We start from the raw sequence: 17,065 nt of genomic DNA, 5'->3' as shown, positions 1-17,065 counted from the left end.
ACGCGGGCCTCCAGAGATCGTCAGGGAGGCCCTCCAGGTCGTCAAAGACATCTCCGAGTCCGGAAGGGGCTGAGAGGGGCCGCCGAAAAAGTCTCCACGGTCAAAGCGGGCGCCCAGGAGAAGCCGTCCGGGCCGCCCAGGCCGCCACCTCCCCCACGAGGAGAAGCCATCCGGGCCGCCCAGGAGCCATCCGGGCCGTCTCCCGGATGGGTACTTCAGCGTAATTCACCTGTTCACCACTAGGGGTCACTTTCTACGTACCAGTTACCGGGGTGTTCTTCTTTTGAGGTGCGCCTTCTATCTACTAGAGGGCTTTCTCTGGGCGTGATTAAAGGTTTGCGTGTAGCTCCTTTAACCACTAGGGGGCGACTGAAGAAAGGTCAGCTAAATTCTTCCTATTACCACGTTCCTGCTAGTAACCACTGAGAAATGTAGAGATACAGACTCCCACCTGGTCGATAAGTTGCAGGCTGGAACACTTGGTCGTCAGCTTGTGGTAAAAAGCGAAGGCAATTAGCTCTGCTTCTTTCTCCTTAATCCCTCAAACTGGAACAACTTGGTCTTCAGCTTGAGATAAATTTAGATAACTTTGCTCTTTAACTATCAGATTCACTCTGCGTAGTTAGAGGTGTGCGCAGTGAAGTGTTGTTTTTCCTCTATGGGAAAACTCGGTTGGCTTGGTATAAGCCTGCTATGTGCTGAATTAATTCTCAAATTGGTGTAATCCCACATTTAATTGCTAGAAGATTGCTGAAGGAAGAAACAAATTGGCCACCAGGGGACACTACTGCATTGCTATTGGGATCTCTGAACACCGGCTTCCCAATTGGGATGGTTGAAATTCCAAAGGTAGGGGGAAGTTTAGCTTCTCCTTTTGTAGAGGTGGGTTGCCCTGGCGACAAATGGGTTTATCGCTTGTGTTGGGGCCAGAAGAGAGGGAGAGTATCACCCTTTCCGAACATCAAACAAAGCCAACAGAAATTTGCTAAAATTAGCAAGAAACCCTTTCCATCCTGCTATGTTCATTTAAAGGCTCAGTTTCATGCATTCCCAGACATTCCAAACAAGCTAGTTGAATTCACAGACAATACTTTGAAACCATCCCCTCATTGTCTCAAGACGAATTGCCAGCAAAGGAAGGGGGAAGGGGGGTTGCTGCTCACAACTGCTTTGATCCTTTCAAACGTGAAAAGCCACAGAAAGAGCAGAGCTGTAGAAATACACAACTGCTTTCTTCTCTTGAAAGGAGATACATGCAAACGACATTAACAATTGTTTTGAAAGTGGCTGAAGTGGCTTTTCCTGACATAGACAGCACAATATCTCTTTGACTTAAACGTTGACTTGTAAACAGATCCTAAGGCTAATTTAGTAGAAGCATCCAAACAAGCACAAGGCACTTTATAACTTTTACTTTCCTTTAGTCTGTTGCAGATCAGAGGAAAATTAACCACATCAAATTGCTGTTTGCTTTATAAAGTTGATATGAACTTTGAGCATTTTTTCTTACTATTCTGACTCTGAGTTAAAAACGTCTTCTTTAAATCAAGTCAGACAGATAACACAAAGAAATGATTTCATAACAAAAAATATATATTTCAATCAGATAGATTACTTGCATTCATGCCGGTTGTCTCTGACAATACGTCTCTTGTTCATTTCTCTTGGTAAGAAAAAATGGTGCTCTATTCATACTGTCTTTATACCGGTACAGGCTCATCGGGTGACATCTGATGGGCCATGCTTCTTTTCAGACAAAAGACATTCCAAACTAGCTTGTGTCCAGGAAGTCACCCAATGCCCTTTTGAAACTCCTCCCATTGACCTATTAACAAACCCAACCTTTAACCCAATAACTGCCAGGTTCCAGAATACCTTCACTTAAACCTTTGTGAACGAAAAGCATCTTCAAGGCTTTCACAGCCCTGTTATTTGATATAACAGAACTGCCCTGAAATGTTTCCTCGCTTGAAGCAGCTGCTTGAGGACCCGGCAGAGAAATCGCGACTCACACAATAAACTACAAGGAAGAAGGGAAGGGCAATTTTGAAAACGAAAGTGATTTTTAACAGGAGGTCTGCGAAGGATCAGGATCAATTTAGATTTCAGCTTTCTTTACTTCGCCACAGAACGGTAAGCCTGACGTTCTAAAATCTTAAATATGGGAAGGTTGGATTTTGAGGTACGTATTTGTATCTTGGGGAACTAGTGCTTTGGGAAAGACTTTGCAGCTAATTTCTGCGGGGACGAAATGTATCCTGGAAAGAAAGAGGCCGTTCAGCTGAGCTTAAAGTGGGACTGGCGAAGGAGGGTCCCTGATCTCCACCATCAGCCTATAAACACGTGAAGGCTTTTGGGAAGTTCTCCTTGGCTCAAGGCCTCCTCACACAGGAGTTGTACTTGATACTAGGATGAAATAATTTTAGAGCTCCTTTCCACCTCCAGGTGCCACTGTGAAAGAAAAAAAAAGAGGTCTAGCATCCCGGTGGGTGGAGGGTGCAAGGCATTATGGGCCGGATGCAGAGATCTGGACCTCCATCATTGTTCAATCTTCGAGGCGTCTGTTTGACATTGAGCAGCTGAGCAAAGGGGGGGGGGTTCTAAAAACCCAAAGTCCATTAAATGGCAGATGGCATTTTTTGATGCCCAGAATACAGTCCTACATGACTTTACTCTTAGTTATTTAAGGATTTTATGAGGCAGCCCAAATCGTTTATAACTTGGCAAAGTTCATTAATAAAAATCAAAAGCAATACTTGCCCCCCCTATGTAATACCAATATCAAATGTAGGGTCATCATAATTACTGGTTACTGTACATTTAGCCACCATATTTTATCTATTGAATCTGAGTCTGCTAAACCAAGTCCACTTAAACTTCCTTTATTTGTCACTATCAGAAGTTGGAGAACCTTGAGAGTCCCTTCCATATCTTTTTCTCATACATTGATGTGTTATTTAGACAACCATGCAATTTGCATATTTGTTGAATTTAAACTCCAGTTTGAGTATTTATTGAAAAGCAAAGAATGTATTCTATCCACCCTCAGTCTTCTCAAGGATAAATTTCCCCAATTTTGCAACATCTCTTCAGAGGATTTTGGTTTTAGTCCACTATATTCCCTTTTGCCCTTCTCTAATAATTTTCTGAATACCAGCTAACATTGACTTGTTTGATTCGGGAAAGAACAACAATTACTTTTTTACAAGACTGATAACCCTATCTATATACACATATACATATATGTTCAATAATATCCTTGAAGATGTGACTCCTGGGTAAATCCATAGTATAAAATAGATAAAAACTCACGATCACCAGGAGAATAAAAAGTTTAAAACTTTAATTTAAAACCAAGCTTTCGCTGGGAGCTCCCAGCATCATCAGGGTTAACAAGCCAGTCTATGGGTGTGCCTTAAGTAAGGTTGTTTGACATCTGCGCCCGGCTCCTAGAACAGGTGTGGCAGGTGTGATAGGAACAATTAGGTCACAGGCTAATTGGTTGGGGCCAATTACGCGTTCTAGGAGCCGGGCGCAGATGTCAAACAACCTTACTTAAGGCACACCCATAGACTGGCTTGTTAACCCTGATGATGCTGGGAGCTCCCAGCGAAAGCTTGGTTTTAAATTAAAGTTTTAAACTTTTTATTCTCCTGGTGATCGTGAGTTTTTATCTATTTTATACATATACATATATATATATATACACATATATATACACCTATCTATATACACATACATACATAAAAACAGAATTATGTAATTTGGAGGAAGGAAATGGTAGTAAATATGCTTATAATTATTAAAAAGAATATTGGTAGTCACTTATTTAAGTAGTCTTTTTTCTTCTCTTCCTTTGCTTTCTATTGTTTCCACATCTTTCTTCTTTTTTAACTATTTCTTTTAAATATTTTTTGTATATATAAAGACATCATTTCAGCCAGCCTTTTTAGATAATTATCATCCTGTCAGCTGCCCATTTTAGGGAAGGTTGTACCAAAGGCAGTGGGATGCAGCTACAATCATAAAGGTCATTGTGTCCAATCCCCTTCTCAGTTCAGACTTCATCTCTGACAGATGAGCATACACCTTCTCTTTGAAGCTGTCTAGCAAGGGGCAACCCCACCTTCAGAGAGCTCTGGATGAAGCAGAATATCTGCATCTCTTCTGATCGGTGTTCAGGAATGGAAGCTTCAGTGGTTGCTCTTATGGATGACCTAAATGGGATTGGATAGTGAGAGAACCTCCTCTACATCTATAGGGTCTCCTTTTTGATGATCTAGATTCTAGAAGAAAGATTTTGCAGTGTTTTTGTACCTTCCGGATAGAGTGGCTCCAAACAGGGATGTGTTACTCAAAGGCGAATCTGTCTGCCCATTTTGTGCAAGGCAAAAGGACGGGGAACCCTGAAGGATATAAGCCTCTTGGTTACAGCTTGCCATCTCAGGTCGGGATGTTTTAGGAATATAAGTTGCCTCGAATGTATGAAATAGGTGACATGCACAAACCTGTACAAATGAAATCATAAATAAACTGATGTGTGTTTGTGAAATGTGCTAACTAGTTTAACTTTAGTACTGTTCCCTTCAAAGCTTGTTTTCCATTTTAGTTTAATTCTCTGATTTTAATTTTAGATTGGATGTAATCCATAATTGACATGAGTAACATTGTGGAAGAATGTCTTTACAATGCATTGAGTGAACTCATTGAGAAGCAATTTAAACAATTTAAACGGAAGCTAAATCATATTAATTATGCTGGAGAGCAAAACATTCCTAGAGCTTTTTTGGACAAAGCTGATGAACAAGATGTTGTAGATCTCATGATTCAACATTATGGAGAAGATGCTCTAGAGGTGTGCATTGATGTCCTTCTAAAATGCAATAGGAAAGATCTTGCAAAAAACCTTGAAAAAGCTCGACAGAAAGGTAAGAAAACCCAACATATTACATGTCTATGGAGGTTCTCAGTCATGCAGGTATGGTTGTCCCAAAGGTGCTTTTTTAAGGAGGCAACTGGACTTTCTTGTGTTTCTTTTAAAGACGTTTCACTTCTCATCCAAGAAGCTTCTTCAGCTCTGACTAGCTCTATCTACTCAATCATCTAGTCAGAGCTGAAGAAGCTTCTTGGATGAGAAGCGAAACATCTTCAAAAGAAACACAAGAAAGTCCAGTTGCTTCCTGAAAACGCACCTTTGGGCCAACATATTACAGAAATGTCCTCTCCACTTAAGATCAAGTGGCAATAAAAACCCTTGTGATTTGTTTCCCACTGAATCTTGTCCAACCAATTTGTTGTTGTTGACTAGGATTGGCAGTGGTTTCCTGGAATTTCAGAGTGGGGCTTTTCTCCTAGTCTGAGATTCCAGGTCTTGTGCCTGAAATCAAACCTAAGGGAAGCATCTGCACTATCACTCAGCTTGGCATTTTCCTATCAGTATTAAAGTAAACTGATAAACCAAGTTCAAGCCAAATAAGTTAGTCATTGAGAAGTTAGTCTAAATTTAGGGAGAACCTTAAAAGTTGAATTTAGTCCATCCTTTTTTCCAGTACCATTCCTGATATAATACAATATTAAGGTATCTTATAGGTGGTGATGCTATTTCTGCTATTAGGGAAGAGAGCAGGGCATGTAATGCTGGGTAGAGCCAGAGAACAGAGAAGGGCAGTATTATCTTGCAGGAGCCCCAAGCAGAAAGAAATTGAGAATTGACTTTGGGGAAGGACAGCCTCCAAATATCTAAAATCCCCGTGCACATTTCAACATCAGGAATCCTAAATTGGAAAGCCAAGAAGTGTTCCAGAACCATTCTTAATCCAAAGAAGAAATCCCATTTCTACCTTGTTGCAACCCGTATGGCTGCTTTAGTTTGCCTGAAACTCTACTAGATGGCATCAGACTGGTCTATGCAGAAACAGCAGCATTCTTGAAGGAGGGCTCAGCGCAGTTTACATTTATTTGAAATATTGTGAAAAGCTCACTCAGTCTGAAACTCTAATGCCTGAAAGAGACATATATACAATTGGGGGGAAAAATTATCCAAGTTTTGAGCTTGATGATGTGATAAAGACAGTATGCAAAATTTCCAAAATTTAAGACATACTTAGAGAGTAAATGGTAAAGGACTGTAATGTTGGATACACACACCAAACACCACAAAGACCTGATCATCAGGAGGGTGAGAATTTCTACCTCCACCATCCACATAGGGGAAAAAAAATTGGGATAGAAATATAGTCATGAAGAGCGGGGTACTGCACAAGGAATTAGGGGACCCTGCTGACATAGTCAGTGAGCATTCAGATGCACATCTTGCCTTCCAGAAGAAGGAGGTGAAGAGACAGGTCAGCTCTACTTTAATAGGAGGCAGCTAAGGTGAACTAAGTATTCTCCTTCCTGACAGGGAAGCTTTGCTATATAAAAAGAAGAAAATTTCTGATATTTTCTTATTAGTAACCTGATTTCAAACTTTGCAATATGCCCCTTCTCTGCTTCACTCAGATTCCAACTCTATGGATTCCTCAGCAAATTCTCCCACACTGTCAGTCACCCACTGCACATTGCACAAGCCAACTTGTCTTAACGTTTGAGCCAGTTAGCCGTGAGGATGTGGCTGGGGTCTTTGGGGCTGGGTGGGTGAATCCTGCCCTCTTTTATATCCATGTCTGTTCTGCTTGGTTAAGGCCTCCAAGGAGACCACAAGTAGCTGAATCCAAAAGATGGAAAGTGATTGTTGATGGGAGAGGGTGATTCCACCTGCTCAAAAGGAAGTGACAGATCACCCTCTCCTTATGAGCCATCACTGGTCCTAATGGCAGTGGACAATTTTGGTCTAGTCTGCAAACCTCCCTTTTTAGGGAAGGTTCTTCAGAAAACGATAGACTTGCAGCTTTGAAGAGCAGTGGAGGAAATAATTGACTTGGGTTTCAGGTAGAGATATAGCAATGAGGTGGTATTGATTGCAATTATGAATGGTCCCAGGACATGGGGACTGTATTTGTCCTAATCCTACTTGATCTGTGGATGGCTTTGATATTATTGGTCATAATATCCTTTTGGCTTAGTGCCTTAAAACCAAGGAGAATGGTTTAATGCAGGCATGTCAAACTCGCGACATCACGTGATGTTGCGCAATGTATCGGGCCGGTTTTGCCATTGCCGGCAATGGAGTGGGCACGCCTTCCATGTGGCACATCCAGTCCGCGGGCGGCAGTTTGACACCCCTGGTTTAATGGCAGATCTCCTTCTTCCAAGCAACAAAGAACTCTAAGAGAAGGAAAGGGCACAGTTACTTCTGTAATTTTCACCACAGTGGGCCATTCAAGTGTGTAAAAGAAAAAGGAGAAAGAGGAATGTTTACCTATTTTATAAAAATGCTCTATGACTTACCCATTTTTATAATGTGTATTTCACTAATCCTAGTTCATCTTCAATTGCAGATGTTGATGCTCACCAATTTGTAGATTCATCAGGTAAGGCAGAAATTATTCAAAGGATTGTTGAAATTGTATGTAAAACTAATTCAGCATGAGCAGTTCCTCCCCTCTCCCTCCCCATCTATGCACACTACTGTGAATATTAATCGTCCCAAAAATCTTGATGGGGAAAATTCCAGGTTTTGCAAGTCTAACCATAAAAAAGGAGAGGAGGGGAAGGGAAGGGAAGGGGAAGGGGAAGGGGGAGGAGAAGGGAAGGTTTCCAATGCTCCTGTCAGCTTCCCAAAAGCCAGCAAGAAGTTGAAAGTCACTCCCATTCTCACTGCTTTTTTGCCCTCCTGTGTCATTCTGTTTCTCTGTTTAGGTGTGGAAATTTATCTAAAATGATGCCGTAACAGGGCAGAGGTTTAGTATTACATTATATTGCATTACAGCTTCTTCAGAATTATAAGCAACATGAAGTCTTCTGTCCTAATTCCAATAGAGCTAATGGAGGCTATAAATAGGGGTTTTTTTTGCAATCTTAAACAAATAAATTTTAACAAATTATTAGTGATCTTTATAGCTGGCTTCCAAAAAGCAAAGTCAAGGGGGAAGCTGGGAGAAAATTGCAAACCATGGTCACATGACATTATGCTTAAACACCTGTGGTGATTTGCTAACAACCAGTTAGACCTGAAGTTGTAAGCCAGTGTGGTCTTGTGATTTTTCACATAATGACTGCATCACTTGCCGATTGAGAGGATGGTCCCAATTGCAGTTGATATATGAGGACTACCTATAGCTGTAATTATTGCCAGTGGAACATCGAAGTAAAAAGATATTTATCGTTTAACAAAAGAAATAATCAAATCTCATCATTATCATTCCTTAATTGGTCTAAAATAAAAAACCTAAGCATCTATCCAAATCTTCCATATAACACCACTTAAAAAAAATAATTTTAGGTCTGGATTATTCAGTCAATTACAATAGAGCTGGAAGCGACCTTGGAGGTCTCGTAGTCCAGCCTACTGTACTGATTAACAAGTATTTGCCTATTGACATCAGTTCTGAGAAGTCAATTAACAAAGTATCCTATAACTTCCCTCAACACATTTATCCAGAGGGTGGATGGAGGTGGCTTCAAGGAAAAGATCCAGAGGTAAAAGACCTAATTCAGAGTCTTGTGCAGGCCTTATTTTTCACGGTTCTAATTTGATTCATTCTTCCTTTAGAATACAGAAACTACATTAAAAAAAAGTTTGAAACAATGAAAGATCCTAATGCTGTTCCTGGTGAATATGTACCCCTAAAGCAGAGATACTCAAAGCTAATCATCCTAGATTATCATCCATCTGAAGAGGAGAGAGAAGATGAAATTCTGGCAATAGGAAGGAAACATTTTGAAATCATCAGCAAAAGAGCCGAGTCTTCAGCCAGCATTGAAACATTATTTAATCCTGATAAATATGGATTAATTCCACAAGTTGTTGTGTTACAAGGAGCTGCAGGAATTGGAAAAACTATAATGGCCAAAAAAATCATGCTTGATTGGGCTTCTCAACTACTTTACCAGGACAAATTTAATTATGCTTTCTATATTTGCTGCAGAAAGTTTAATCTCCATTCAGAGGCAGAGAAGAGTAGCATTGCAGAGATAATTTCAGAAGAATGGCTCAAGTGTCACGAATTGAAAAATGTCATTGGAAACATACTGAAGAATGAAGAGAAGCTTCTGTTCATAATTGATGGGTTTGATGAATTCAGATATTCCTTTGATCAGCCCAAAGATTCCTTTGATCAGCCCAAAGATTCCTCTTGCACTGATCCCTGGAAGAAGGAGCCAGTGAGAATTCTTTTGAACAGTTTATTTCAAAAAAAGCTTCTTCCTAAATCCTCTCTTATAATCACAACAAGACCTACTGCTTTGGAGAAACTCCATCAATTTCTAGAGCACTCACGCAATTTTGAGATATTGGGGTTTTCCACAAGGGAGAGACAAAAATATTTCTACAAATTTTTTGAAAACGAAGACCAAGCAACTCAAGCTCTCCGATTCGTTAAACAAAGTGATACGCTTTTCACCATGTGTGTCATTCCCCTTGTGAGCTGGATCATCTGCACAGTGATGAAACAGGAGATGAAGAGAGGCAAGGATCTGCAGAAGACACCATATACCCTCACTGCAATCTATATGCTGTATTTCTCTAGTTTGTTAAAGTTTCATCACAAAGAATCCAAACAGGATGTCCAATCAAATGTGAAAGGGTTATGCTCTTTGGCTGCAGAAGGGGTTTGGAAACAGAAAACATTATTTATGAAAGAAGAAGTCAAGAAGCACAGTTTGGATCATGGAAACTTCCTCCCCCTTTTTCTGAATCAGAGCATCTTCAAAAGAGACATTGATTGTATTCAAACCTTCAGCTTCATTCATTTAAGCTTCCAGGAGTTTTTTGCTGCTTTGTTTTATGTGCTAGAAGAAGGAGATGAACAGCATTCTGAAAATCAGAATAAAAATTTGCAAGCACTTTTAGAAAGACATAAATCTTTCAGGCCTGATTTTGCAGTAGGATTTCGCTTCCTCTTTGGTTTTTTAAATGAAGCAAAAAGAATGAGAGAGTTGAAAAAAGAATTCGGATGGGAAATTTCTCCTAAGAATAAAGAATTCTTGTTAGACTGTGTAAAAAATAATATTACAAAAAGGAGACGTAATTTCCAGTTGCAAAAAGAAATGTTTAATTATTTATATGAGACACAAGATGACAATTTTATAAAAAATGCAATATGTGATAGCACTGAAATAGATTATCAGTGCAACTCAGATATGGAATTGATGATCCTGGGCTATTGTATACAACACTGCCAGAATTTAAAGTACCTCTTTGTCAAAGGTTCTGAATTTCTATATCATGCAGAGACAGAATTATTTCTTCCAGAAAAAGAGTAAGTATTTTTGGAAATCTATTGAACAATTCTTTTTGTTTATGATCTTGCCACCGCTATTCTGTAACCTACAGTCTCAAATATAATAATAAACCAGAAAAATGCCACTTAGAAGTATGCATAAATATCTTTGGGCAGCTAAGTTAAAGAGGGCTGTCAATCCTTAGAAGTGAAGACAAGGGATGGGCTGTGTGGGATGGGGGGATGATTAAAAATGAGCAATTGACCATTGACGAGGCCAACACCAATTAATTCCTCTTGCTCTTAAAGAGCCTGATAGGAAGTGCTCATCTCAACTCAAGATCAGAGAGGCAATTACTACTGAGATCTAGAGACTCTTAACAGTTTTAAATAAACAAATAAAAAACTTGATTATTTTATTCATTGCCCAATATTGACAGTCTTTAAAGGCTGATTGGAAGCTCACTTGGCCATAGCTAAGCTCAGGGAGTTTCTCCCTTTAATTAAAAAGAACTACATTCAATACCCTAAAATGTTCCATGGAATTGCATTTGTAAGTTTCATTGCATGTAAAACTTTCCATCTTACATGGTAGATAACATAAGATGGTGCTTCTGTAATAATTGGGAACGTCTTAAGCATCTCCCTTAAAACAAGGTCATTTTTAAGAATGATTGACTATATAGAGATTGACTATGTATGAGATTTTAATTTAAACCCTACCTCATTTTTCATCTTAAGTAAGAGGAGTGGATTGAGAAAGAAATTCCTTCTAGTGGTGTGACTTGGACACAGTTCTTGGAAAATATTTTCTCTGCTTTAGCACTGAATCTATAAAGGGCTCATTTTCTAATCTTGTTGAGAAAATTGTTACACTGAATAAACTGCAACATTAACATTTAAGGCCTTTCCTATAAAGCTTTATAGTGTCGCAGTGCTTTCAATTATTTCATTCTTGTGGACATTGGCTTCAAAGTAGTTTTTTTTTCTCTAACAGAAGGAAACCAGAATAATTATCTTATTGTAGTTTTTAGCTGCTTGTTATCTGTAGGAAGTGAAGCTGGCTGAAGAGCTCTTTGTCCAGATTTCATTCTCCTATCCTGCTTTAGCCACAGGGGTGAGTTTACTACAGCTCGCAATGGAAGGATTTCCTCCTTATTTATTCCTCTCATCTGTGATTGTCCTGATCAGATGATGCAGATAGAAAGCCAGACAATTGTAAGTTTGAGGAGCTGTATTGTCAAGTTGTAAATTTTGGGCTAATAGCCAGGAATCAAATGACTAAGAGAGAAATTAATCAATAGAACGTTCTTGTACCTGTAACAGAACAACATCCAAGCAGCAGAGAATCCATGAGCCAGTCTGAATACTAAACTTTGGTTCTGAGGCTGGAGGGTCTGATGGCTGCTCCCATCAGACTGCTCCCATAGAGTGCCATGTGTTGACATGACTTGATTAGGTGCATCTTCTCCAGTGCCATCTCCAGTGAGCTCTGCAGATCTTCACACTGCTCCATAGATTACATTGGAGAAGAACAGCAAGTCGTTCCATCCCTAGGCTGCATGACTCACTCCTGGAAATGAGCACCATTTTGCAGCAGCCAAAATTCATTGCAACAATCCCCCCAAAAAGCACTTGCTTCCAGAAGCAGACCATATAGCCTAGGGACAGAGCAGCTTGTTCTCCAATGTGATCTACAGAGCACTATGGATAGCTATGAAGATGTCGCCAATGCTACCTCCAGAGCTTTCAGAAGGAAATCTACAAAGATAAGTGAGTGATTTGTGATGGCAGGTAGGGAAGAGCATATGAGATCCAGTGGGTTGGGAAGCAGGCCCACAGCCTGCAGGGAAGCAGAGCATAGGGGTGGTTCAGTAGTGGGGAGGCCTTATATGACCCATGGCAGAGCTTGCACTAGGCCTCCCAGGGCCTCTCACCAAGCCCCTGGTGCACCCTGTGCTTTATTTAACAAACATTTTGGGGAGAGCATGGGTAGGGGGATGTAAGTAAGACAATCACATGGGAGCTTCACTTAATGGCTGTCACAACTTCTGACTATAATGGTCAGGTTCCAACATGGCTATTGGTCAAGGACTACCTGTAACCATTTCATTTACGAAATGGTCTTTTTTCTACTTCTAATTTCCCATACTGCAATATGAATGCATTTTTTGTGATTACTTTTCAAATGGACTGGAGTGCCTATTATATTTGCAAAGGAACTGTAAACACTGACACGAAAGTCTGAAGAGCAAAAATATCTTTCCCCTTTAGGGAATGGAGTTTGGATGAAAGATATATGGAAGACTTCTTTAAAGCACTGACCAAACTGAGAAACTTAAGTGTCCTCAGGTAAGAAACTGCTAGAATTTTATTCTAGATGTTATTGATAAAGAAACCACTACATAGTATTAGAGGTTTGCATATTAACCTAAATATTTTTACAGAAATCTCTCATTAATTTCTCATGGTCAACAATAAAGAATGCTTTACTGGGGGTTCCTGAAGCCTAGGATGGAACTGAGTTATAACTGACATTGAGAGATAAGGAAGCAGAGTTAGGAAAAGAGTACAGTATTTTCATGGGAATTCCTTGATGAGAGGCAGGGTCATAGTGTCAGGGCCTGCTCTGAAGTGAGAAAAGAGAGGGACAGGGCTCTCCCACCTGTTTTTGTGGCTTCATAAGACAAGGTTTAGAGTGGTTTGTTCATTATGATTTGGGGGGGTATTGAAGGTTAATAAAGAGGCTACTGCGCCCTGTTGGATGGGTTGAATTGATAGCTGGATCAATGGAAGTGCTTGGCAAATAGAAATCTGCTCTTGGTAGATGGAGTGAATTAGAGTGGCCGTTTGGATAGTTGGTCAACGTGGAATTGGTGGCAGAAAGACTGAGGAAATGAGGCTGGGCACCATATTTCTTCCAGCTGCCTTCCAAAGAGGAAGAGTCCTTCTTCAGTTCATTACAAATACATGAAAAAGCAACCAAACTTATAGAGTAACATATATAGAAATCCTCATCTGAAAGTAAATACTACTCATTGGGTTTTTATGTTATTTTCTCATTTTCAATAAATCTTAGTAATAAGTCTTAACAATCAGCCTTCAGTCCTATTCCTTCCAAGTATTCCACTGCCAGCCCCGTTTGCTATAAAAGAAGCCTTAGCAGACAGTAACCTGGATACAGTTTTTCTTTACCCAGTTTTGTTCTTTCATCAGCCAAGATCCCTGGGTTAGGGAAGGGTTAGGGTTAGGGTTCGGGAACAATTGTACATGGCACCTTGGCAAGGAGCAATTGCGTCTCTTCGTTGGTACCTGGTTGTAAGTGTCGTTACATGAGTTTGTAGTGACAGGCCGGGGATGGTTGCTGCCCAGCAGTACTGCTTGGATTTCATGGCTTGACTGTGGTGGAATCCCCAATCTAAGAGTGCTCCAGGTCTTGGGGATGAGATCTAGTATTATTCCAGATTTTATGGTCTCTATGACAACCATGGCCTTCTCTCTAACCTCACTCATATTAGCAGCCATAAGTTAGACCTGGGTTGCACAGGGCAGTTATCCATCATCACAGGAGGACCATTCCAATTGTTGTTTCCTTAAAGCAACATCATAAAGCACCCATGTTCTGATAGTCCAATCTGTATGGCATTTTTGAATATGAAGATGAGGAGAAAGCTCAGGGCTGCACCAGGAAATAAACAATCCTGTGGCTGGCTGTTCTGTACGTGGGTTAAGAGATGTAATTGAAAGGGGCAGAACTAAAGCTTCCCAGTGTCAACTAGTCAACTAGTTTTAATTGGAGTCTAAGCTCAGTAATTGTTTTGCATTTTTTGATAAATATTTGGTAATCCCTCTTGTCCTCCTTTATCTATGCTCAGTCAAACAAAGTAGCCTTCCTTTTATTAATTTTTTTCCTGCAACGTAGATTTTATTTTCAGGACAATTTCACCTAAGCACATCTAAGCACACATGTCCACACACAAACACACTTACAGAGATGGGATAATGGAAATTTCAGTGGAAATAGAATATTAAATTTACCTTGAACAATAAACTAAAGAGATATTTCGTGTAAGATGTTTTGCCACTAATATATTACTGCAATCACGATTGTGAAAATCAGTAACACTTTTCCTCTGAAATGCTAAAAATGTAATGAAAAGATTCAATCCCTCTTCCATATGTGGTGGCGATATTTCATGCTTCAACAATACTGGTAAACAATCCATTGTAGACTGGAACAAATTTTGAAAGTCATAATCTCATTTCACTCTGAGATATTTTTTATTAAGGGTTACTAAACCACCTGTTTTTTAAAAATATGAATTCTAAGATTATGTTAAAAGTTACAAGAATTTTATATATTTCTTTACTGAAAATGATGTTTGATCCCCTCTGATGAACAATGGCTAACCAACTTGTGGGAATATACTTCAATGTCTAGGTTAGCTTCTTATTTTAAAAGGAAATTAGATTTAGAATTCCATTCTATTTGCAATACATTTTAGATTACAACTGCACACATGAAATGTGCCAAACCCAAGATTTGCGTTCTAGAATTTATTTTTTACTTTGACATATAATCTACATATTAGTTATAGGATACTTTTAATGTAGTGTCAATATCTAACCATATGATACTTTACATTTGTTGATTATCTACCCATAACTATTGTTTTATTTTATAGGTAGTCCTTGACTTAACAACAGTTCATTTAGTGACTGAAGTCACAACGGCACTGAAAAAAGTGACGTATGACCATTTTTCACACTTACGACCGTTGCAGCAGTCCCTTGGTCACAAGATCAAATTTCAGATGCTTGGCAACTGACTCATATTTATGACACTTGCAATATCCTGGGATCATGTGATCCCCTTTTGTGATCTTCTGACAAGCAAAGTCAATGGGGAAACCAGACTCATTTTACAACCATGTTACTAACTTAACAACTGCAGTGATTCACTTAACAACCGTGGCAAGAAAGATCCTAGAATGGGGCAACACTCACTTGACAACATTCTCACTTAACAATATAAATTTTGGGCTCAATTGTGGTCATAAGGCGAGGACTACCTATAACTGTTTTTAATTATTATTGTCTGTACCATCTATTTTTATATATTATATTACTAACTAGAAGGTATAATTTGAATTCTTCTGAAGAGTTGCTGTATTTTCAGGTTTGAGGGATGGTCCTTCACAGAGTCCTGCAGCAGGCATCTTGTTGAAGTCTTCAGGAAAAACCAGAAATTGAAAGAGTTAACGTTGTTCCTCAAGGATACAGATGAGAGAGCAGTGGAATTGCTGTGTGAGGGGCTCCAACATCCAGACTGTGTAGTAGAAACACTCTGGTGAGTGATCAGTATTTCTTTTTTATTTTGCTGTGTATTACTTTCTCTTGAATTCTGGAAATGTATCCATGGAAAGATAGTTACAGTTGTGATATTTAACCATATTCTCTCCTGTTCCATATTCCGAGTACTAAGTTTTCAAAGATACAATTCTATCTGTGATTATAATGAAAACACTATGAAGATAGTTTTTTTTGGAAGATATGAGATCTGTTTCCCTCCTGACTGCAAAGATACTTAGCTGTTAACTGCTGACAATATGGCAGAAGGACTAATTTTTGAGAGAGGATGTTCCCAGGGATTAGTTCAAAAGTTTATAAATGTTCATTAGCAATTAGATATGATAGCAATTACACTGATTAAAAAAATCTACAGCTGTACTTAGCAGATTTACAAGTCTATAGTATTTGGTCATTCTTTGGGAATTCTCAGACACTTTAATTTTTTACACTATGACAAGATTTTATCTGAAACGTACAGCAATATTTTTGTTATTTGTGTGGATTATGTCATTTTGTTATAACTTTGTGGACTTTCTCTTCAATTTACTCCTTCCTTTAATACAGTAAAGTAATAGAGTAAAGTACAGTAATATAGTAATACAGTAAAGATACCTGAACATTTCATCTGCTTAGAATTTTTGGAATCTGCTTTAACATAAATATTGACTTGCAAGATAATTGCTAATCTACATTTAAAAAATTAATTTCCATCTACATTCAAGACAGATTTATCTTGCTATATGTATTATCCTGATTATTATTAGCATTGAATAATTTGGACTTAAGAAACTTCCAGAGAAGCAATGGCAAACTTGGAATTTAGAATTTATCTCTGAACAAAAAGAATCATCCCCAAGCACTCCAAGCAACAGTTCTCCATGATGAAACTATAAGATAGTGGTCTCTGACAAATTTAGAGTCCTGGGTGCTAAGAGTTTGCCCTCTTTGCAAAAGCCACTGTCACTCCCTGTATGGACAGTGGATTAACAAACTTCCTTTTTTAATCATTCTGGAAATTGTTAACTGCTTTCTGGATATCAGGATCCTTCAGAACAGCAAGTTTGATTACACTGGATGATTCTTCTTCAATCCTCACCAAAATAAATTTTATTATTTAGAATATTTGAAGATTTTGAAATTAAATAAAAGAAATCTTCCTCTGGAAAATGCTGTTAATTTAAAAATGGTAAATTGAGACTTTGAAGGTTGGACACAGAGGAACTAGAAAGAACTTAACATTATAGATAAGACAAGACAAGATAAGACGAGACAAGATGAGATAAGATAAGATAAGATAANAGGATATGAACCATCACCTCACTCTGAAGGAGGGGAAATTAATAAGAGCAAACTGAAGCAATCACTTTGAAGCAATTTCCTTGAGAAAGAGT

General features: G+C 38.9%; 1 protein-coding gene across 1 annotated transcript; it reads left to right on the top strand.

Annotated features, from left to right (window-relative positions):
* Positions 1–4,651: 4,651 nt before the first annotated feature.
* On the top strand, positions 4,652–15,676 carry LOC114922833 (NACHT, LRR and PYD domains-containing protein 12-like). Its single transcript, XM_029284879.1, has 5 exons — positions 4,652–4,928; positions 7,440–7,472; positions 8,654–10,361; positions 12,597–12,674; positions 15,502–15,676. The coding sequence occupies exons 1-5, from the start codon at positions 4,658–4,660 to the stop codon at positions 15,674–15,676; spliced, it is 2,265 nt and encodes a 754-aa protein (XP_029140712.1). The 5' UTR covers positions 4,652–4,657.
* The last annotated feature ends 1,389 nt before the right edge of the window (positions 15,677–17,065 follow it).

This window comes from Protobothrops mucrosquamatus, unplaced genomic scaffold (genome assembly GCF_001527695.2).
Source record: "Protobothrops mucrosquamatus isolate PMUCROS unplaced genomic scaffold, P.Mucros_1.0 scaffold1049, whole genome shotgun sequence".
NCBI classification, from domain to species: domain Eukaryota; kingdom Metazoa; phylum Chordata; class Lepidosauria; order Squamata; family Viperidae; genus Protobothrops; species Protobothrops mucrosquamatus.
The sequence above is the reverse complement of the archived record's forward strand: the minus strand, read 5'-3'. Positions and strand labels throughout refer to the sequence as shown.

What these genes read in the sequence shown, in the direction of transcription:
- LOC114922833 (XM_029284879.1), top strand. Translation starts at nt 4,658, where the DNA reads ATGAGTAACATTGTGGAAGAATGTCTTTACAATGCATTGAGTGAACTC. An exon ending in CCAATTTGTAGATTCATCAG is followed by an intron (nt 7,473 to 8,653) that starts GTAAGGCAGAAA and finishes TTCTTCCTTTAG; the next exon opens with AATACAGAAACTACATTAAA. An exon ending in TTATTTCTTCCAGAAAAAGA is followed by an intron (nt 10,362 to 12,596) that starts GTAAGTATTTTT and finishes TTTCCCCTTTAG; the next exon opens with GGAATGGAGTTTGGATGAAA.